Source organism: Saccopteryx leptura, chromosome 5, assembly GCF_036850995.1.
Source record: "Saccopteryx leptura isolate mSacLep1 chromosome 5, mSacLep1_pri_phased_curated, whole genome shotgun sequence".
Classification (NCBI taxonomy): Eukaryota; Metazoa; Chordata; class Mammalia; order Chiroptera; family Emballonuridae; genus Saccopteryx; species Saccopteryx leptura.
This window is the reverse complement of record NC_089507.1, coordinates 137,227,060-137,249,578: the sequence shown is the minus strand read 5'-3', so window position 1 is coordinate 137,249,578 and position 22,519 is coordinate 137,227,060. Positions and strand designations below refer to the sequence as shown.

At 42.5% G+C, this 22,519-nt stretch overlaps 1 protein-coding gene across 15 annotated transcripts in view; it reads right to left on the bottom strand.

Annotated features, from left to right (window-relative positions):
- BEND7 (BEN domain containing 7) overlaps positions 1-22,043 on the bottom strand; it is a 139,719-nt gene extending 117,676 nt beyond the window's left edge. For 3 of the 15 annotated variants that reach the window (XM_066385422.1, XM_066385425.1, XM_066385420.1), the window contains exons 1-2: positions 21,417-22,038; positions 18,681-18,764 (exon numbers count right to left, since the gene is read on the bottom strand). In XM_066385422.1, the coding sequence (XP_066241519.1) occupies positions 18,681-18,764; positions 21,417-21,477 (145 nt within the window). In that variant the 5' untranslated portion in view covers positions 21,478-22,038. Of the gene's footprint in view, positions 1-17,436; positions 17,492-18,680; positions 18,765-21,416 lie in introns of all 15 variants that reach the window. The other 12 variants (XM_066385410.1, XM_066385411.1, XM_066385412.1 and 9 more) reach the window with 9 other exon arrangements.
- Between the last annotated feature and the right edge of the window lie 476 nt (positions 22,044-22,519).

The following is a 22,519-nucleotide window of genomic DNA, read 5'->3' as shown; positions in this document are numbered from 1 at the left end:
CCTCCAGGAGAAGGGCGGGAAACCTGGAAAGGGTGGAGACCAGCCCCAGAGCAAGGGCAGAGGAGCACAGCCCTGCCCCGCCCGTGCAACTCAGGCTTGCGATCTGACTTGGTAGCCGGCTCCTCCCGCGAGGGTGGAGCCAAAAGACCAGAAGAGGTGGAGTTCCGCTACGGAGCTGAGCTTGGGCACGCAGCCCTGCCCAGCGGTAGAGCCAAGGCTAGCAGCTGTTCCTTGAGTGGGATCCTCCTGCAAGGGCAGGGCAAAAGCTCGGAAACAGGCGGAGACCCACAGCTGAGCAAAGATGCTTGCCAGTGCCCTCAGGACTGAGCATAACGTCACACACAGGGGCGGGGCAAAGGCCAAGGCCACCAACCCTTGTGCACCCGAACACGTGATCACAGCCACGCCCGTGAAGAGAAAATGCGGAGGCAGAGAAATACAACACAAATAAACCAAGAGAAATCCCCAGAAAAGGACCTAAGTGAATCAGATATAACCAAATTACCAGATGCAGAGTTTAAAATAACGATTGTTAGGATGCTCGAAGATATTAGAACAACCATAGATGGCCATTACGAAAACCTAAATAAAGAGATAACAAATATAAAAAAGGACATTGAAATAATAAAAAAGAATCAGTCAGAAATGACAAATACAATATCTGAAATAAAGAATACAATGGAAGGAATTAAAAGCAGGATGGATGAAGCAGAGAATCGAATCAGCGAGTTAGAGGAGACAATAAATAAAGGCACGGAAGCAGAGCAGAAAAAAGAAAAGAGACTCAAAAAGTCTGAGGAAATTCTAAGAGAGCTCTGTGACAACATGAAGAGAAATAACATCCACATCATAGGGGTTCCTGAAGAAGAAGAGAAAGAACAAGGGATAGAGACTGTGTTCAAACATATTATAGTGGAAAACTTCCCCCAATTAAGGCAGGAAAACATTTCACATGTTCAGGAAGCACAGAGAACTCCATTAAGGAGAAACCCAAAGAAACCAACACCAAGACACATCATAATTAAAATACCAAAGCTAAATGATTAAGAGAAAATATTAAAAGCTGCTAGACAAAAAATGACTATCACCTACAAAGGAGCCCCCGTAAGGATGACTTCTGACTTCTCAACAGAAACACTTGAGGCCAGAAGGGAATGGCAAGAAATATTCAAAGTAATGCAGAACAAGAGCCTACAACCAAGACTACTTTATCCAGCAAGGCTATCATTTAAAATTGAAGGAGAAATGAAAAGCTTTACAGACAAAAAAAAACTCAAGGATTTCACTGCAACCAAACCAAGGCTGCAAGAAATGCTAAGGGACTTGTTGTAAACAGATCAAAGGAAAAAAAGAATATAGCAAAAGAGAAATACAGTTTTAAAGAAAAAAAATGGCAATAAACAATTACATATCAGTAATAACCTTAAATGTTAATGGATTAAATGATCCGATCAAGAGACATAGGGTAGCTGCGTGGATAAGAAAACAGGACCCATACATATGCTGTCAACAAAAGACACATCTTACATCAAAAGATGCACACAGACTGAAGATAAAAGGATGGAAAAAAATATTTCACGCAAATGGAAATGAAAAAAAAGCTGGGGTAGCAATACTTATATCAGATAAAATGGACTTTACAACAAAGACCACAGTTAGAAATAAAGAAGGTCACTACATAATGATAAAGGGAACAATCCAAAAGGAAGATATAACCATTATAAATATCTACGCACCTAATATAGGAGCACCTAAATATATAAAGCAGACTTTGATGGACTTAAAGGGTGAGATCAACAACAATACTATAATAGTAGGGGATTTCAATACCCCATTAACATCATTAGATAGATCCTCAAGAAAGAAAATTAACAAAGAAACAGCACACTTAAAGGACATATTAGATCAACTCGATTTAATAGATATCTTCAGAACCTTTCACCCTAAAACAGCAGAATATACATTCTTTTCAAGTGCTCATGGTACAATCTCTAGAATAGAGCACATGTTAGGGCACAAAAGCGGGCTCAACAAATTTAAGAAGATTGAAATCATATTGAGCACTTCCTCTGATCACAATGGCATGAAACTAGAAATCAAACACTTGGAAACTAAATAGCACGTTATTAAACAATGAATGGGTTAACACTGAGATAAAAGAAGAAATTAAAAAATTCCTAGAAAGAAATGATAATGAGCATACATCAACTCAAAATTTATGGGACACAGTAAAAGCAGTCCTGAGAGGGAAGTTTATAGCATTACAGGCATACCTCAAGAAGCTAGAAAAATCTCAAATAAACAACTTAACCCTGCATCTAAAAGAACTAGAAAAAGAACAGCAAGTAAAGCCCAGGGCTAGTAGAAGGAAGGAAATAATAAAGATCAGAGCAGAAATAAATGACACAGAGGCTAAAGAAACAATACAGAGGATCAATGAAACCAGGAGCTGGTTCTTTGAAAAGGTAAACAAGATCAATGAACATTTAATGAGACTTACCAAGAAAAAAAGAGAGAGGACTCAAATAAATAAAATTAGAAATGAGAGTGGAGAAATAACAACTGACACAACAGAAATAGAAAATATTGTAAGAAAATACTATGAAGAACTGTACGCCAAAAAACTAGACAACCTAGATGAAATGGACAAATTCCTTGAATCATATAATATTCCAAAAATAAATCTGGAAGAATCAGAAAACCAAAACAGACCAATTACAACAAATGAGATTGAAACAGCTATCAAAAAACTCCCAAAAAAGAAAAGTCCTGGGCCTGATGGCTTCACAAGTGAATTCTACCAAATATTCAAAGAAGAACTCCTATCCTTCTAAAGCTATTTCAAAAAATTCAAGAGGAAGGAAGACTTCCAAACTCCTTTTATGAGGCGAGCATAATTCTGATTCCAAAACCAGGCAAAGACAACACAAAGAAAGAAAATTATAGGCCAATATCCCTGATGAACTTAGATGCAAAAATCCTCAACAAAATATTAGCAAACCGGATCCAGCAATATATGGAAAAAATCATACACCATGATCAAGTAGGATTTATTCTTGGGAGGCAAGGCTGGTACAATATTAGCAAATCAATTAATGTGATTCATCACATAAACAAAAGAAAGGAGAAAAACCACATGATAATTTCAACAGATGCAGAAAAAGCATTTGATAAAGTCCAGCACCCATTCATAATCAAAACTCTCAGCAAAGTGGGAATACAGGGAACATACCTCAACATGATAAAGGCCATCTATGACAAACCCACATCCAACATCATACTCAATGGGCATAAATTAAAAGCAATCCCCTTAAGATCAGGAACAAGGCAGGGGTGCCCCCTTTCACCACTCTTATTCAACGTAGTTCTGGAAGTCCTAGCCACAGCAATCAGACAAGAAAAAGAAATAAAAGGCATCCAAATTGGAAAAGAAAAAGTAAAACTATCATTATTTGCAGGTGACATGATATTGTATATAGAAAACCCTAAAGTCTCAGTCAAAAAACTACTAGACCTGATAAATGAATTTGGCAAGGTGGCAGGATATAAAATCAATACTCAGAAATCAGAGGCATTTTTATACACTAATAATGAACTGTCAGAAAGAGAAATCAAGGAATCAATCCCCTTTACCATTGCAACCAAAAAAATAAAGTACCTAGGAATAAATCTAACCAAGGAGATTAAAGACTTGTACTCAGAAAATTATAAAACATTGATAAAAGAAATCAGGGAAGATACGAATAAGTGGAGGCATATACCGTGCTCATGGTTAGGAAGAATAAACATCATTAAAATGTCTATAGTACCCAAAGCAATTTATAAATTCAATGCAATACCGATTAAAATACCAATGACTTACTTCAAAGATATAGAACACATATTCCAAAAATTTATATGGAACCAAAAAAGAACATGAATAGCCTCAGCAATCTTGAAAAGGAAGAAAAAAGCGGGAGGTATCACACTTCCAGATATCAAGTTATATTATAAGGCCATTTTACTCAAAACAGCATGGTACTGGCATAAGAACAGGCACATAGATCAATGGAACAGAACAGAGAATCCAGAAATAAACCCACAGCTCTATGGACAACTGATATTTGACAAAGGAGGTAAGACAATACATTGGAGTAAAGACAGCCTCTTTAACAAATGGTGTTGGGAAAACTGGACAGCTACCTGCAAAAAAATGAAACTAGACCACTAACTTACACCACTCACAAAAATAAACTCAAAATGGATAAAAGACCTGAATGTAAGCCGTGAAACCATAAGCATCTTAGAAGAAAATATAGGCAGTAAGCTCTCTGACATCTCTCGCAGCAATATATTTGCTGATTTGTCTCCACAGGCAAATGAAATAAAAGACAGGATAAACAAATGGGACTTTATCAAACTAAAATCTTCTGCACAGCTAAAGACAATAAGAACAGAATAAAAAGAAAACTACACAATGGGAGAATATATTTGATAATGCTTCTGATAAGGAGTTAATAACCAAAATTTATAAAGAACTTGTAAAACTTAATACCAGAAAGACAAACAATCCAATCCAAAAATGGGCAAAAGAAATGAATAGACATTTCTCCAAAGAGGACACACAGATGGCTAACAGGCATATGAAAAAATGTTCAACATCACTAATGATTAGAGAAATGCAAATTAAAACCACAATGAGATATCACCTCACACCAGTCAGAATGGCGCTCATCAATAAAACAACACAGAATAAGTGCTGGCGAGGATGTGGAGAAAAGGGAACCCTCCTGCAGTGCTGGTGGGAATGCAGACTGGTGTAGCCACTGTGGAAAACGGTATGGAGATTCCTCAAGAAATTAAAAATCAAACTGCCTTTTGATCCAGCTATACCACTGTTAGGAATATACCCCAAGAACACCATAGCACTGTTTGAAAAGAAGAAATGCACCCCCATGTTTATGGCAGCATTGTTCACAATAGCAAAGATTTGGAAACAGCCCAAGTGTCCATCAGAGGACGAGTGGATTAAAAAGCTTTGGTATATATACACTATGGAATATACTACTCAGCCATAAGAAATGATGACATAGGATCTTTTACAACAACATGGATGGGCCTTGATAACATTATACTGAGTGAAAGAAGTAAATCAGAAAAAACTAAGAACTATATGATTCCATATATAGGTGGGACATAAAGATGAGACTCAGAGACATGAACAACAGTGTTGGGGTTACAGGGTGGGGTGAGGAGAGGGAGGGGGTTGGAGGAGGGGAGGGGCACAAAGATCATGGCTTTTCAGCATTTGCCATATTCCCCCCTTAATCTATAGACAGACAGCAAATATTTACGTATGGTGTTCCCACTATAAAGACTGCTGTCTTAGGGACAAATGCTGATAAACTATTTCAGCAGTTCCTCCTTTTTCAAAGACTTATATGTCAACATAGAGCTCCATGTTTCATAGGACATACTCAAGCTCACTCCATGCTCCCTGGAGCTTTAGCACAAGGGAATGCCCCCCCCCCTTTTTTTTTTTTGGTGGTAGTTTTTCTTTTATTTATTTATTTTTTGTATTTTTCTGAGGATGGAGATGGGGAGGCAGTCAGACAGACTCCTGCATGCGCCTGACTGGGATCCACCTGGCATGCCTACCAGGGGGGAATGCTCTGCCCATCTGCAGTGTTGCTCTGTTACAACCGGAGCCATTCTAGCGACTGGGGCGGAGGCCATGGGGCCATCCTTAGTGCCCGGGGTGGCTTTGCTCCGGTGGAGCCGTGGCTGCGGGCGGGAGGAGAGAGACGAAAAGGAAGGAGAGGGGGAGGGGTGGAGAAGTAGATGGGCGCTTCTGCTGTATGCTCTGGCCAGGAATCGAACCCGGGAATCCTGCACACCAGGCCAATGACTCCGACGGGTCTACCATATCATGCTTTTTACTTAAAAAAAATTTACATTTCTTTTGAATGCTGATGAACAGGAGACACCAAATCTTTTTCGCCTGCAAACTACTACCTTCTTTAATAGATCTAGCTAATAACACTGTATTGTCTTTTCCAAATAGCTCCAGATATATGGAAAAGTTTTATATAGGCGGATGGGGATCCTCAAACCCCTCAGCGAGATCTTCTGAGAATGGCTTTTAAGATACCTAGAGGCAGAAAAAGCCCAATAGAGATCAGGGAAACTACCAGCTTTTAGGATACACCCTTAAAAGCTCCAACGCCCCAAAGGGGTCTCATAGGATGCCATCTGGGTCCTGCTTCAATAGTGGAAAGGAAGGTCATTGAGCTAAAGACTGCCAGACTTACATGCCTCTGCTGTGAGGAAACAGGGACACTGGAAGGAGGGCTTCCCCCTCGCTCCTCTAAGGGAGGGTTCAGTCTCTTCCAGCCCTGCTCCAGCCACCTATGACCTAACCTTGCCCAGAAAGCTGGGGTTTGCCACTGAAGGCTGAAGGTGCCCAAGGCCGTTAGCCCCATCTACGACACTGTGGACCACTGTGGACGAGCCTAGGGTATTTCTTCCAAGAAGCAGGTAAACTGATCTCATTTGCACAAGGGCCACTTAACTATGTTTTGCCTGAATAGTCAGGTTTTTTATTCTTCCCTCAAAGATCTCTGTTGTGGGTGTTGATAGTCCTATTTTCTGCTGCTTTGCTTAATATATAGTGTTTCCTTTATCCCTCCTACCTCAATGCCCCACTCATATTTCAGGCTGGGACCTACTCCTAATTTAGAGCTCTCTTTCCCCCTTTTGCCAACTTCTATTATGAATCTACCAATGCCACCCAGCTTAGTGTATCCCAAGGTTCTCTTTACCAAGCCACAGTCACAGAGCTCCAGGGAAAAGCAACCTGGTCTCATCTCTCCAAGCAGAGGAGAACAGAAGCTCCATCTCCACATATGCTGCAGATGGCTTTTCCAGTCTACCTGAATCATTACCAGCTAGAAGCAGCGGTCATTGGGACTTGGATGTGAGCTGCAAAGTATAGAATTGTGACAACAATTCCAGTGCCATGCGGCCTTTTCCTGGATGTGGACTTTTCCTGGACTCCTCCTGCTCCTTGGGACAGCTCCTAACAGACTGAACTGTGGTTGGGTTGTATTTATCAGGGACTTGGCATGGTGTTGGGGGCCAACTTGGACTTGGTGAACTTGTTAAGGACACTACTCTTTTATGGATTCTTGCTGTATTGGCCAAGAGTTTGCTTAAAGGCTTTAATCACTGTAAAAAAAAATAGAAGACTGGATAAAGAAGATGTGGCACATATACACTATGGTATGCTATTCAGCCATAAGAAATGATGACATCGGATCACTTACAGCAAGATGGTGGGATCTTGATGACATTATACGGAGTGAAATAAGTAAATCAGAAAAAAAACAAGAACTGCAGGATTCTACACATTGGTGGGACATAAGAACGAGACTAAGAGACATGGACAGAGTGTGGTGGTTACGGGGGGTGGGGGGAGGGAAGGAGGGAGAGAGGGAGGAGGAGGGGGAGGGGCACAGGGAAAACTAGATAGAAGGTGACAGAGGACAATCTGACTTTGGGTGATGGGTATGCAGCATGGTTGAATGACAGGATAACCTGGACATGTTTTCTTTGAATATATGTACCCTGATTTATTGATGTCACCCATTAAAATTAATAAAAGTTTATTTATTAAAAAAAAAGATGTGGTCTTGGCTATGCAGTCGCAGGCAGGGTCCATTTGCACAAACCCTATTGTTGTTTAACACATGGCTTTGTTTTCTTAAATTAAGGTGAGAAGAATTGCCTTACGGACCTGAGAACCAGACAATGCCAAAATCAATCTATAAACAGATCAATATTATCTTAAGTGCTTCAATGCTATAGAATTCAAAACTGACAAAGCATATGCTATTTTTCCATTTTGCTTTTCAACATATGGCTGGCTTTCAAAAAAAATTTCAAGTTGAACCACACACATCAACATCAGAAATGCCAAATTTCTGTGCTAGTTTACTATATCAAAAAAGCTTCTCCTAGTTAAATGAGGCACGTTTTAGTTTGGCTCACTGTCTCTAAAAGTCTCAATATAGCAGTATATTTTAAAACAAATATTCAGAGTCCTATACAACAGTGTCCAACATATTCATGCACTTAGATAACAAAGATTTGAACTTTTCCCTGAGAGAGCTTCCAATTCAGAAGAAGAGGGAGAAAGGGATAATAATCATATAGCATTTTCTACTTTGAAAAAGTGTTTTAGCATATAGAATTTCCTATATGCTGTAGGGAAACTTGATGAGGAAATAAGGCCAACATAGAGCTATTCTATCATAGAAGATTAAAACCTCAAGAGTTTTGTCCAAGGTGTTAATAACTGTTCACTTGAGATCCCAGCCAAAGTTGTTGTTTTTTTTACCTTAAACCTGACCTCTCTACTATGCTTTATAACTTAAAAGGCTCTCAGGTAATGTTTGATTTGGACTTTAAAGACGGATAGGACAGACAGGTTTGCAATAGACGGAGTGTGTACTTAGGGTAAGACACAGGAAAAGACTGAAGACTGGCATGGAGAAACGTGGATGGGGAAAGGAACGGGGGTAATAATAGGAAAGATGCTTCAGGAAGGAAGGATGAGCGACCATCTGGACACAAGCCAAGTTTTTAGTAAGGGGGAGGATGAAGAGAGAGATAAGGCTAGAAAGTCAGAAACAATCAGCCAATAGCAAAGGAACAGGAGAGTGGAGCCTCGTCCTTCCTCAGAGGCTGCAGGCAAAGTGCAGAGTGGCAAGCCACTCCAAACTGAGGCTCTTATCTATGAGCTACAAGGCCTTAGGCATAGTGACATTTCCAAAGGCTCATTTATTTTCACCTAAAAATTAACAAAATACCTTCTCAGAACTAGTGGAAAATCAGATATCGGATGGGAAGTGCCCAACATACAGTAGACGTTAAACAACCCTCAGTTCTTTTCTTCCCAAATGAGTCCTGGGCTGTCCATTATTGAAGCTTTTGCACACCCTTCTTCTACCTATGGTCTCCCTTTCCCACCTGAAGCCCCATTCTGCTGGGGAGAGGATGAGAGGTTACTACGACCAGTTCATGAGAGTTGAATTGGAAGAGGTTGACTGCAGGCAGCTTTGACATAGTGAAGAGTGCTGCACTGAATGTAACTACTAATTACTGTGTGACCTTGGGTGAAGCATTTCCATCTCTGAGCTCAGCTTTCCATTTGTGTAACAGATACAATCCAACCTTATGATGGAGTTGTGATATTAACTTAGTGATTAATAGGAAAGTATGAGAAAAAAGTATGAGACAGGCTTAACTGCAAATGCCTCTCAAACTTTGGGTGGTAAGTAATACAGTGTGTCCGTAAAGTCATGGTGCACTTTTGACCAGTCACAGGAAAGCAACAAAAGACGACAGAAATGTGAAATCTGCACCAAATAAAAGGAAAACCCTCCCAGTTTCTGTAGGATGATGTGGCAGCATGTGCGCATGCGCAGATGATGATGTAACACCGTGTATACAGCGGAGCAGCCCATGGCCATGCCAGTCGAGATGTGGATGGTACAGAGGAAAGTTCAGTGTGTTCTGTGGCTCGCTAAATTCGAATCTGTGACCAAAGTGCAAGGTGGGCCCTGGCCGGTTGGCTCAGCGGTAGAGCATCGGCCTGGTGTGCAGGAGTCCCAGGTTCGATTCCCGGCCAGGGCACACAGGAGAAGCGCCCATCTGCTTCTCCACCCCTCCCCCTTTTCTTCCTCTCTGTCTCTCTCTTCCCGTCCTGCAGCCGAGGCTCCATTGGAGCAAAGATGGCCTGGGCACTGGGGATGGCTCTGTGGCCTCTGCCTCAGGTGCTAGAATGGCTCTGGATGCAAAGAGCGACGCCCCAGAGGGGCAGAGCATCACCCCCTGGTGGGCATATGCGCCAGGTGGATCCCGGTCGGGCGCATGCGGGAGTCTGTCTGACTGCCTCCCCGTTTCCAGCTTCGGAAAAATGAAAAAAAAAAAAAAAGTGCAACGTGAATATTGGCACATTTATAACAAAGTGCCACCACATAGGAATAACATTACTCAGTGGGATAAGCAGTTGAAGGAAACCAGCAGTTTGGTGGAGAAACCCCGTTCTGGTAGGCCATCAGTCAGTGATGAGTCTGTAAAGGCTCCACAGGATAGCTACCTAAGGAGCCCTAAAAAACCTGTGCGTGAGCCCACATTGAACTGCACTGAATAGGTATGAAACTGGGAAAGTTTTCCTTTTATTTGGTGCAGATTTCACATTTCTATAGTCTTTTGTTGCTTTCCTGTGACTGGTCACAAGTGCACCATGACTTTACAGACACACCATACTTAAGAATGACTAATATCTATAACAACAGAAACACGTCAATCTGTGCATTTATGTCCAAAGAAGCCAACAGTGCTGAAATGCCCGCAAGATGCTCTCATTTTTTACTTTGTTTGCAAATTGTGTGTGTGAGCTTTATTTTTTATACTACATTGGTTAATATAAAATTTATGAATTAAATGTTTTCCTTTCTCCTGCATCCAAGAAATTCTCAGATAGGAATCCAAAACAATAGCCCCTATTCTTCAAACTAGCTGAAACGAAAAGGGGCCAAACCAGTCTGTTTTTTGGTCTTGAAGGACCTCTAATGCACTTCCAGGTTGTCTTATAATGAAGAGTACTGCAATTTTATGAGATCAGTCAAAATTTAAAAGAACATTGCATACAAAAATCATTCTTGAAGCTCCAAATGCCATTTAAATAATTAAAATAAAAATTTTAAGTAGTTGTCTCATAGTACCAAACTTATAAATCAAAACTAGTTAAAATTCAGTGTTATCATGACTTCTCACTTACAAGGTAACTAGTTGGTAAATTAACAGATGGCATAAAAATTAAGATTTACATCATTTTTTTTAAAGGAGAAAATGTATGCTAACTAGGGAACACAGAAAATTTAATGTATTTTACAATAAAATAACTGTTTATACTTCTACACCTGCAATTGTTTCTTTTTTATTTTTATTGGCTGACTTTAGAGAGGGAAAGGAAGGGAAAGAGAGAGGAAGAGAAAGATACAATGAGTTTTTGTTCCACTTTCCATGCATTCCTTGGTTGATCCTGGTGTGTGTCCTGACCAGGGATCGAAACCACAGCCACAGCACACTGGGATGACACTCCAACCAGCTGAACTACCAGGCCAGGCCACAGTTACTTTTGGAGCCATGTTTTGGATCTACGGTATAACCAGATACACTTGTAGTGCCGCAGGAAAGCCTGGAAACCATAGACGGAGGTTTTTAAATTGTGATAAAAAGTACCCTAAAAGTTTTGCAGAGGCTTGTAGAGGTGGAGAGGCAGAGCAATGTGGGACGTGGTACAAAGTGATCTAGGTTCCTCAACCTGCTTCTGGCAGCCCCATCCCCTTTTACCTGTTAGACATACTGGGGGTTCCACGTGGGACTGCACTGGACAAGGCATTTCCTGGGCTTAAGGGCATGGTTACTAAACAGCCAGATCCTAGTTTTACCCTGCTCTGTCACTGAGTAACTGTGTGAACACCTCAAATTCCTCACCCAGAAAGTGGGAATGATAATACCTTTCTTGGGACAATGAATGAGATAACATACACAGAGTTGGCAGCATAGTGCCTGGCACACAGGCAGCTCCCCATAAATGACACCTGCTATTATTGGCCACATTCCTAACCCTGACAGCCACTCTTAGTGTTCTGTCCCCTTCACTCCACCACCAAAACAGGAGAGAACTGACATGAAAAAGGTTAGAGACAGGAGGACACAATGGACCACAGTGCTGAAGGTGGAGCTTTAGAAAAAAGCAGAAGTGAGGCCTGGCCGGGGTTGGTTCAGTGGTAGAGCATCAGCCCTGCGTGTGGAAGTCCCAGGTTCGACTCTCGGTCAGGGCACACAGGAGAAATGACCATCTGCTTCTTCATCCCTCCCCCTCTCCTTCCTCTCTGTCTCTTTCTTCCCCTCCCACAGCCAAGGCTCCACTGGAGCAGGGTTGGACCTGGGTGCTGAGGACAGCTCATGGCCTCCATCTCAGGCTCCAGAATGGCTCCAAGTGCAACTGAGCAATGCCCCAGATGGGCAGAGCATCGCCCCCTAGTGGGCTTGCTGGGTGGATCCTGGTCAGGTGCATGCGGGAGTCTGTCTCTCTGTCTCCCAGCTTCTCACTTCAGAAAAATACAAAAAAAAAAAAAAAAAAAAAAAGGAAAAGAAAGAAAAAAGCAGAGGTGAAACACTCTTGTTTCCAAACAATGTATTGTTGGGGGGGGGGGGTCTTTCATTTCCTCTCTCTTGGACCTTCATTTTATTTGAGGTTGCTTCTTACTCTTGTACTCCAGCCACAGAAACAGTGAAACATAAGAGTTTGGAAGGAGCCCCAGCTCCCGAACCCTCTGAGGTCAAATAAGAACAGGGCAGGACCCAGGCCACTGGACTCGAGAAGAGCCCTCCCATCTCAAACGTGGACCTGTCCACTTCTCAGGAAGGAGAATTATTCTGCAATTAGGGCCTAACTCCCCCACTTGGTAAAGTAGGAAGGAATTTTTCAAGTGTGTCATCTTCGAGGTGATTCTGAGGACCCTGGTGGGGGCAGCTGTCATTGGGAAAGCCACTGAAAAATAGATTAAAAAACTCAGAGATCTCAACCCTGCTTAATTGGCATGGCTACAACACCTGTGCTTCAACTTCTGAAAGTTGTCTAGCTGAAAAATATTAAAAAGAACAGGACCTGGAACATATTTAGAGTTCAGTAAACACTTGTTAAATGAATAAATGATTGACATTGAATACCTGAAAAATATATGTTTCAAATTTACATACTGTAATAGTAAACCTAAATCAACAGCTAATGTATACAAAGAGATTTTTATTAAGTGTTTGTGTTACTGTTCTGAATAATAAATTCATTAACTGCCTTATAAATACTTTCTAAAAGTGCCTTGCTACCAGCTAAGGTTTCTTTGATGATCCTTGAACTTGCCTGGCTCAATTTTCTAGAGGGAACAACAGATCTTTGCACAGTAGATTTGGGTTTCCTCCAGGTTCTGCTGTTTATGAGCAAGTAACTTATTTCTGAGCTTGTTTTCCCCTCTGGGCAGTAGAATTGATAACACCTGCCCTAACCACTCACAGGAATACTGTAAGTACTAAGAGATGACTGATGTGAAAGCACATTCTGAACAATGAAGCACAGCCTTCACTTTAAGAGTCTAATTACAATGACCCTTATCTTCTGCTGTGGCTCACATCAGCCTTTCCATCTATTGTACAATCTTGTCCAACTCCCACCTATTTATACAAATCTTTCCTAGTTCAAGGTCTAGCCTCTTAGCTCTCCACCAGACCTTGAACTGGATCCTTCCCTTCTGTAAAGCCAGTAGCCATGACCACCATCAAGGCCGCCTGGCCTGTGTAGGTTCACATTTAATCCAGACATCATAAAAAAACTGTGGAGCCAAACCGGTGGTCCATTTTCCTTTACTCTAGACTCGCACTAGGCAACCGAGTAAAAACACACAATGGGAAAACACTTTCCTTTCTATTCAGGGCTCCCAAAGCCACTGACTAATCCAAGTTTTCCTAGATCAAAGGTTTCCACCTCACCAGTCTTATTCACCTCTGTTCCCAGCTCCTTCTCCTGCACAAACTGGCTTCTCCTTCACCATTCCGCCATTTTGGCTGCCTCCTCCACATGGCCTCCCTACCCTGCTACACCATGAATTCTTCCTTTTACAAGGACGTGGTCACTCTGCAAAATGGCCTACTAGCTCCTCCTTTTAAAACTTTTTGGCGCAAAAACCCTCCCCCAACACACATTAGCATAACCATGCCCCTTCCCAAGCAAGAAAGGCAATCAGCCGCCCCACGTGGGCAGCAGCCATCTTTAATGAAGTGAGCAAAAAATAACTTATCTGCCTGACACCTTCCAAATCTGCTTTTGCTCCATTGTCCTAATGGTTCACAACTGTCATTTAATTATGGCAATAAGTGGGGTATTTACAGCTCAGGCAGCCCTGATAAGGAAGGAAGCCTCCCCTCACTTGAACCAAAAAGTTTCAAGGACATTTTATGTTTTAGGCCAGGCATTTAGAGAGATTTTGTAAAGGACACCTTTGTAATTGTATGACTTGTACTGTTACTGTAATGTACTTCATTCCCTGCATTGGAATGCCTGTGGTGTATATAGCAAAGCAAGCAAAAGGGGTAAAATGTTGGCCAAATAACTTTGTAAATATAATTTTTATACTTGTGTGTGATTTACAATGAGGGCTAGGCAACACCAGCTAAAAATGGTCAGTGAAGTTACAGATTGTTTCCTGCTTGGGAAGGGCTATTATTTTGCAAATGGAAAGGTTTTTGTACTAGAAAGTTTGAAAGAAAGAAGGAAGAAGAAATCAGACCCCCCACACACATCTCTCCTATTCACTGAGGAGGAAGAGAAGCAATGAGGAACACAGGGGGAAGAGGAGATCTAAATAGCCCCTTCCTCTCTCCCCTTTTCTTAAAAGTTTTAAGACTTTAATGGGCGATTTCCAACACTTATTCTCCGACATCACTTAAACCTCCTCCCATCCTGAAATCGTGTGATTGATGTGTATACCTCTAGACCAGTGGTTCTCAAAGTGTGTGCCAGGGTGCACTGGTGTGCCCTAGATTTCCAGGTGCACCCTATGGTATTCCAGAGAAATATGTGCCTGTTGGGGACCAAAAAGCCAACAGGGTTTTGGAGTTTAGATTTTTGGGGGACAGAGGTGTGGGGAATTGGCTGTAAGCTGACAGTCTGCCCAACCCCCCACCTCACTTGTCTGATTAGGATGCAAAAGGCTGTTAAGCTGTGGTGCTAGATTGTTTACACTACCCCCATGTTCCCCAGAAAGACTGGAGGCAAGTTTCTTCTATCCTTTGTTTGGTGTAAAGTTAAGATGATATGTATGGTGGGGGTTTTCTGCACTCAACACAATTAATAGTAAAAAAGAGGAATTCTTCAATGTATAGATGAGGAAATGAGTTTGCCTTTCAAATATATGCCCAAACATTGAAGAAATTGTTAGGACACATAAGGCTCATGTTTCTCATAAACACAAGAATGAAATTAGCACATTCGTGCCGGATTTACTAAATCTTACTAAGAATGTATCTATATATATATAAAAATAACTTTTTTGTTGTTTATTTTTTAATCCCTCTTTTTTACGAATTCTAAAAAGCATAACTCAAGAAATGTAACATAAAAATGTTTTTTAATGTCAGAATAAATTTCATTTGTCATATTTATTTCATTTAATTACCATAAAAGCACACTTGTACTTCATTTTTTCTTTAATATTTGACTTAATTATTATAACATATTTCTCAGAAATTTGTATATAGTGTGCCTACAATTACTTGTAGGATTTTAAATGTGCTCCGACTTCAAAAAGTTTGAGAACCACTGCTCTAGACAAAGGGAACACGAGATCCTTGTATGTGAACTTGTATTCTGTAAAAGGTATATAAGATGTAAGAAATCTAATTTTGGGGAGCACATGTCTTTGGAGCCACAAGCTCCGTGTGTTCCGCTGGATTTTTAATAAATTCTCTTTTCCTCTTTTAAGTTATCTGAATGTCTATCCTCTGTTGGGTCACTTTCCTGCAACACTGCAGGGGGTCACAGCTGTGGCACTGCCATTTGAGACCTCTAGCAGACTACCTAGCATCTCTAAGTCTCATCTACAAACCGGGGATAATGATTCTTACAGATTTACTCTCAGAGTAAATATCATTCCCATAAAGTACTCAACTCAAGATTGTGCATACAGTAAGTGCTCAGACAACTGGAGCTGTTATGACTGAGTCTTGTTCCTTCACTGAATCCTGAATTTGTTCTATCTCCCCAACTGGACTTTCATCCTTGAGTGCAGGATCCTGTCCTATCTATTTATTTCATTATCCCCAACCCCACTTCCATTTCAGGAAAGTACTGCACTCATAGTGTTTGCCCTACAAACACCTTTTGACTTGATTAAAAAGAATTAAGTTGTTCTTCTACAAACAGTGCTCAAATCTTCACCATACTCCATCACAGCCAGCTTCACAAAGTCAATGTGTACGGGGTAGTTACGTCTGCTGGCTCTATTATCACAGTAAAATGTGTAACTCCCAAAGCACACAGCCAAGCTGTTCCCACTATTGAGTTGTCCTCCCATGTTGAATGCCCTACATAGTCAACAGCCTAAAAATATTGTGGAGAAATACTAGATTTCCTGTAGGGACACCTGCCAAATTCTGGAGTTCTTCCTTTCCCCAAGACATGAACTTTAATCTTATAGGTGCAGACAGTATCACAGGAAACACTCATATGAACGCAGAAAATCCCGTACAATGACCTGAGGGCCATGTTTTACGGCTGCATTATAGGTGAAACAGTTCTTCTGGTGTTTTGCTAACAAACTTCCTTGGATGTCATAAACCTCACACCAAATTCTACACCATAAGAAGTAATACTATGGATAGAAAATGGTGACTTACAAAACAAATATGATTTAAATCTATGTTTTCAGAAGAGTAATTACAAACTAAAAAATGTTCATTTTATAACATCAACAAAATTCTTAATTTTATATGCTATCCATAACTATTGCCAATTGCCCTAGAATTGTGTCTGCATCATCACTTGCTATTCCACTTAAAAAAACGTTGACCTGGAGATGACAAAGTAAAAATGTTCTTTAGGAATCATATCACATCTTATCCAGAATGAGCAAAACATTGAGAAGTAACCCATGCACACTTTCATGCTGTTCAGTTCTTTATGTCTAAGGCCTTCCTGACCAATTTGAAAAGCTTATCCCAACTGTGGTCTTTCACTGATGTTCTCTTATCTTCCTGGACTCAAGCTAGCAAAAATGAAAGCAGCAATTTCTGTCCCTTCAAGAGTATACATTTTACTGCACTTGGAGCACTAGGTTCTTCCTGTTCTTCATCTTCCATTCTCTCCCACCCAGAATTAACCTACTGTAAAGTATCCTTACTATTTTCCAAGTACACAGCAGAAAATGGGGAAGAGCCTGCTTCACTGGAGAATATACTAAGCCAAAGACATGATGTTCCATTTTTATGACCTATGTAAATTTTCTACTAATAGGCAAATTCTTCATTTAATATGAATAAATCAAGTGGTACCTATATACAGAATCCCAACTAATCAAGTTCAGGGAGCTAAAAATATAGAATTCCAACTGATTAAGTTTAAGGAACTAGAAAGAGTACAATCCAAGAATATTCTCCTTCTGGGTCATAGCATTTCATTTGACTATTAACCTTCTGGTTTTTCATTCTCTTAGCAGTAAACAGGTTCTGAGAGCAATGTTGGCCTCAGTAATATGTTCTCCCTCAACAGAAAAGCCATGTGCTTCAATGACCACTTGTGTAAGAAATATTGGCGTGTCCCTCCTATTTTACCTCTATTAAGCGTCTGTTTGACTTCTCAGTCCTTTGCCACCCTCCCTTTCTCTTCCTGAAAGCAAAATAGAGAGACCCTGGTGAGAGACCATTACACGTGTGGCTTTCCCATTGTTTTTTTATTTGTAAGCACTATTCACCATAGGTCTCAGCAGCAATCTTCTTCCTTAAGCCCTGTCAACCCTCCCCAGGGATAGGCAATTCTGGCCCTTGCTTTTCCTCACTCTTGCCCAGACTTTCTCCCCTTCTCTGCTTCCTTCTGTGCAGCATCCAGCCCTCCTCTTCCAGCGGTAGAGAGGAGTCCAGGATGGGCAGGGTCATAGCCAAATGCCACCATTTCCTCTCCACTCTGATTTTATGGGTCCCTCACTCTTAGAGGCAAAATTCTAACTCTGGGCTCAGGGTATGCAGATAATGAACTGTACATGCAAGGTACCAAAAACTACACATTAGGTGGCAAGGGTGGCAAGATTTTGGGCTACCTAGTCATTCATCATGCAGCCACATTTGCTGGAAGTTCTCAGAGGTGCTGCTTTTCTCTGTGTGTCCCTGACTGAGCTAGAAATGAGGACAGTAAGAGCAAAGCATGGCTAGTCTCTGACCCCAAATGTTGGCATGAAATGAACACAAAGCCAGGAAAATGAGGAGCTGCACAGTGATAACTAGTACTATCAAGAGGGGGTTAGGTGGACAATCACACTTTTATTTTCCTTATGCTTTTTGACTGTAGATTTAATTTCATTTTGTCATGACAGGATTAGCAACAAAGCTGCAAAGGTGAAGGGACATAATAATAAAACAGCATATTAATCCTCTATCCCACCCAAGGCAGAAGCAAAACCAAACAAATAGCAGCTTCCTGGAAATTGAATTTCTATTATCCAGATGTCAAAGATGTAATACCCCAATTATACAAACTATTGCCAGTGAAGCATGCGAGCAAATATGCAATGTAAATGGGGTGAGCACAGAGCCACAAAAGTGCACCATCAGCATCTGGCCCTGGGAGTGAGTGATAATTAGCACTGTGTGTAGACACTAATAAACATTTATGTCTGAAATTATAACTTTTACCACTGTTAATAAGGGCTATAGTGGCAACTGTAAAATAAAAGGTTTTGAAAAGACTGTCATACATTAAGCAATGCAAACATTTCCCATTCTGGCACAATCCACTTTATTATCCCCCTAATTGCAAATAACCATGTTGTTTTGCTGAGAAATTAACTGACATAAGAACCTACCTAAAAAAATGGGTTGTGTCTCTTTGGCCTCCCCATTGACATTGTTGCTGAATTCTGAGATCTTATATACTTCATGGTGATAATCTGGGATGAGAAAACAACCAAAAATCAGAATTCTAAATGACTTACATGATATGAGTGAGCAATAAAGACTAAAACCTCATTTTATATAATATGGATAACCTATATTTTAATAGATAAATGGAATTCCCTAGAACCCGGTCAATCACAGATTTTGTAATTACTAATAATCTCTAAAACTTTGTTTCCTCTGAAGTACACAAACTTGAAAAATTACTATGACTTTAGAAAACAGCTTTGCTTGACCACACAGCCTTCACAGTACATTTGGCCCACAGATGCCAATTACTAGCCTTGTTTTCTTTCAAATGACAAAGATGTTTAGAAGGAAAAGAAAACTTTGCCACTCACAGGCCAGGGGAGGATTCAAAATTTATCTCCTCAACCCATTTTCATAAGCATATGAATAATAGTATGCTTTACAATTTTACCTGGCACTCTCATTTTACCTAGAAAATTCTCCATCTTTAAGGAGCTTACAGGCAATCACATTGAAAAAATACTGACTTGTTATTTCAAATATAGCATAATTTGGATAAGAAAGCAAGATTCCCATCTTTAACACAAGTGAGTCTTCTGCATTAAGCTACTGTACTTTAACATGAAATAGTTTATTTTCTAAAAAAGCGCCTGCAGAGCAGAGAGATTAATCAGACCCATAATTTAGGGGACAAAAGAAAAATAAGAAAAAACTTGCTATGTCAGTCAAACTTTAAAATACAATATTTTACAAGCTTCTCTATACAGGCTACTGTGTCTTGGCAAACTACTTCTAAAAAGCAGGACTGCCTAGGTAAGAAAACAGAAGTTCCAGCCCTGGCAGGTTGGCTCTGCGGTAGAGCGTGGGCCTGGTGTGCGGGGGACCAGGGTTCGATTCCCGGCCAGGGCACATAGGAGAGGCGCCCATTTGCTTCTCCACCCCCCCCCCTCCTTCCTCTCTGTCTCTCTCTTCCCCTCCCGCAGCCAAGGCTCCATTGGAGCAAAGATGGCCCGGGCGCTGGGGATGGCTCCTTGGCCTCTGCCCCAAGCGCTCGAGTGGCTCTGGTCGTGGCAGAGCGACGCCCGGGAGGGGCAGAGCATCACCCTCTGGTGGGCACAGCATCGCCCCTGGTGGGCGTGCCGGGTGGATCTCGTTCGGGCGCATGCGGGAGTCTGTCTGTCTCTCCCCGTTTCCAGCTTCAGAAAAATACAAAAAAAAACAAAAAAACAAAAAAACAGAAGTTCCTTCTTAATAGCTATTCCCCTTTTTTAGTAGGGTTTTTTCTTTTTTTCTTTTTTCTTTTTTTGGCCTTGGCCCTCACAGAACAAGGTCTACAGAAGTACTCTCACTTTTAAGATAAAGTCCTAAGTTCCCTGGGGTCATAAATAAGAAAGCAGCCTACAAATAGGCTAGTCACACATGGAGAGATTTTTAAAGTACAAAAGACAGTAATCAACACTGCTGGGGGGGAGGGGTGTACATAAGAAAGAGGAAAGAGCCAAATTATTTTGAATTCATAAAACTGTTTCAGACCTCTTTCAATAAACAGTGTCAAACTAAAACAGGGAAAACACATACAAGTAGATCTTCAAAATATCTACAAAAACCATTTTCAGACCAACCGAAAGCAGAATCTATTGACTCTACATCATAGCTTAGTTTAGCGTGAAAATCTCTATTACTTGCAATTGCACTTTAATTTTCATCAGCTTATTGTGACTTCTCTGGGCTGTTAAAACAATCACCTTGCTCTTGACTCTGATGCCAAAGCCAGACTAAACAACCAAGGAAAAATGGACAGTTTCTGTCCTTTGGTTTTGACCTCCAGTTGATTCAGAGATATTTAAACCGGGTGGTTCTAAACTCTATATTAGGACTTGTGACATTGCCATGAAAAAAAGTCACCTGCCTCTCATTTAAAGTGACACAACTCATTTCCATATACATTCTTACAACAGTTCTTAAGTTTGGAACTTTTTTTTTTAAGTCAAATGAAAATAAGACTCTAACAAGTAACTGAACACAGGCTGTTCAACTGATGACACTATATAACTTCCCCCCCCCCCCCTGATAAAAATCAACCCAAGCCCAGAAACTGGTATACACCTGTTAAATAATCAGGAACTGGCTGGATTTTTTTTTTTTATTAAATAATACTTACCTGACTGATAAGCGATCTATAGAGACATGTTTGCAACCCAAATAACATTATCTAGAAAAGATTTCGGGTATCAATAATTCTTATATGGGCTTGCAAGGCTCATGAGCTTCTTTCTCGTTCTTAAAAGAACCATCACCCTTTTCCCTTCTCTCTAGGGGGAATAAAACCCAAGCCCACAACCATTGGTGGGGATGGGAGCCCCCGGCCTAATGGAAGGCGGTTCTCCCCCAGCCCCCAACCTGGCCACTGGCGTGGAATACCAAAGAGGGCTCCCAGCTCCCAAGTGTCATTGTTTGTTAATTTCCTTAGTGCCCTCCGACTTGTTTACGCGGAATACAACCTCCTACTTCCCCCACACACAACTTTGCTCGCCTTCCTGCGTGTGCGGCAGCGGCCCCTCGAGAGGGAACTCCGGGTCCCGGCGCCCGGAACGCCGCGCGGGCCGCGCGCGGTGCTGTTTACGCGGCGCCACGTCCTCGCCCGCCGCCTGCCCGCCCGGCCCGGCGCCGCTTACCTCCGCTCACCAGTTTGAAGCTCTGGGATTTCCTGCTCCTCTTCCTCTCGGAGAACTCCATGGTGCGCGGGCAGGGCTGCGGCTGGGGGGCGGCCGAGGCGGCGGCGGCCCCAGCTCTTGTCACCAGCAGCGGACGTGCAGGGACCAAGGTCCGTCTCTGGAATCCGCAGGGGGAGGCCGAGGGAAGGGAAGAACCACCTCCAAGCCGCTCAGGGCTGCGGCGCGCGGGGCTCGGCAGGAGGCGCTTTCGCGAGAGAAGTTGCCGCCTCCCAGCCGCCGCCCGGGTCCCCTTCACACGTCTCCCGACCCCGGCTTCTAGGAAAACCCGGGCGGGGCGAACTTTCCGTTGGGGAGCGAGTTGGGGGCAGGGAAGGCGGGCCGGAGCCGGGGGATGTCGCCGCTGGTCGGCCTGGGCGCAGAACTGGACGCGGCGGTGGCGACGATAGCGCGGCGAGCGCGGCTCCCGGGGACGCGGCGGGCGGGCCGAAGGCGGCAGCGGCGGCGACCGGGTGCTAGCCGGGTCGGGGCGCTGACCGCCCCCGCGGGAGGAGGAGCGCCGGGAGGAGGCGGTGCCGTTGGGACCCCGGGGCCACCTGCTGGCGGAGCGCGGCCGCGGCCATCCCCGAGGGCCCAGCCGCCACCACCCACCAACCTGGCCGCGCGCGCCCCGAGGAGGAGCCGGAGGCCGCGGCGCCCACGGCCCGGACTACCTTCCCCCAGGGGTCCTGAGGCCCGCGCCGCAGGGGTCGAGGAGTCGGGGCGCTGCAACTCTCTGGCTTCTGGCCGCTGGTCCCTGGGGTCGATCTTGTTATAAATAGTCCTAGGTGTCGGGGGACCCTCCTAGCCAGCCCCTCCTTGCCTTGAGATCCAGGATGTCTAAGGGCCAGACTCAATTGGTTTTAGGCAAGTTTTAAGAAAAACGAATACCAAAAACTTACCCATCTGCGCTCCGCAAGGAAACGAAGAGGTTTTTAGAATTTATGGGTGAGAAGAAAGAGTGACCTTCAATTCTTTACCCCAATACAAGGAGGGATGCAAGAATATCGGAGTTACATTTAAGGAGAGATCTTGGAGTGTGGAACTTGGAGCAGGTGGAAGGGTGA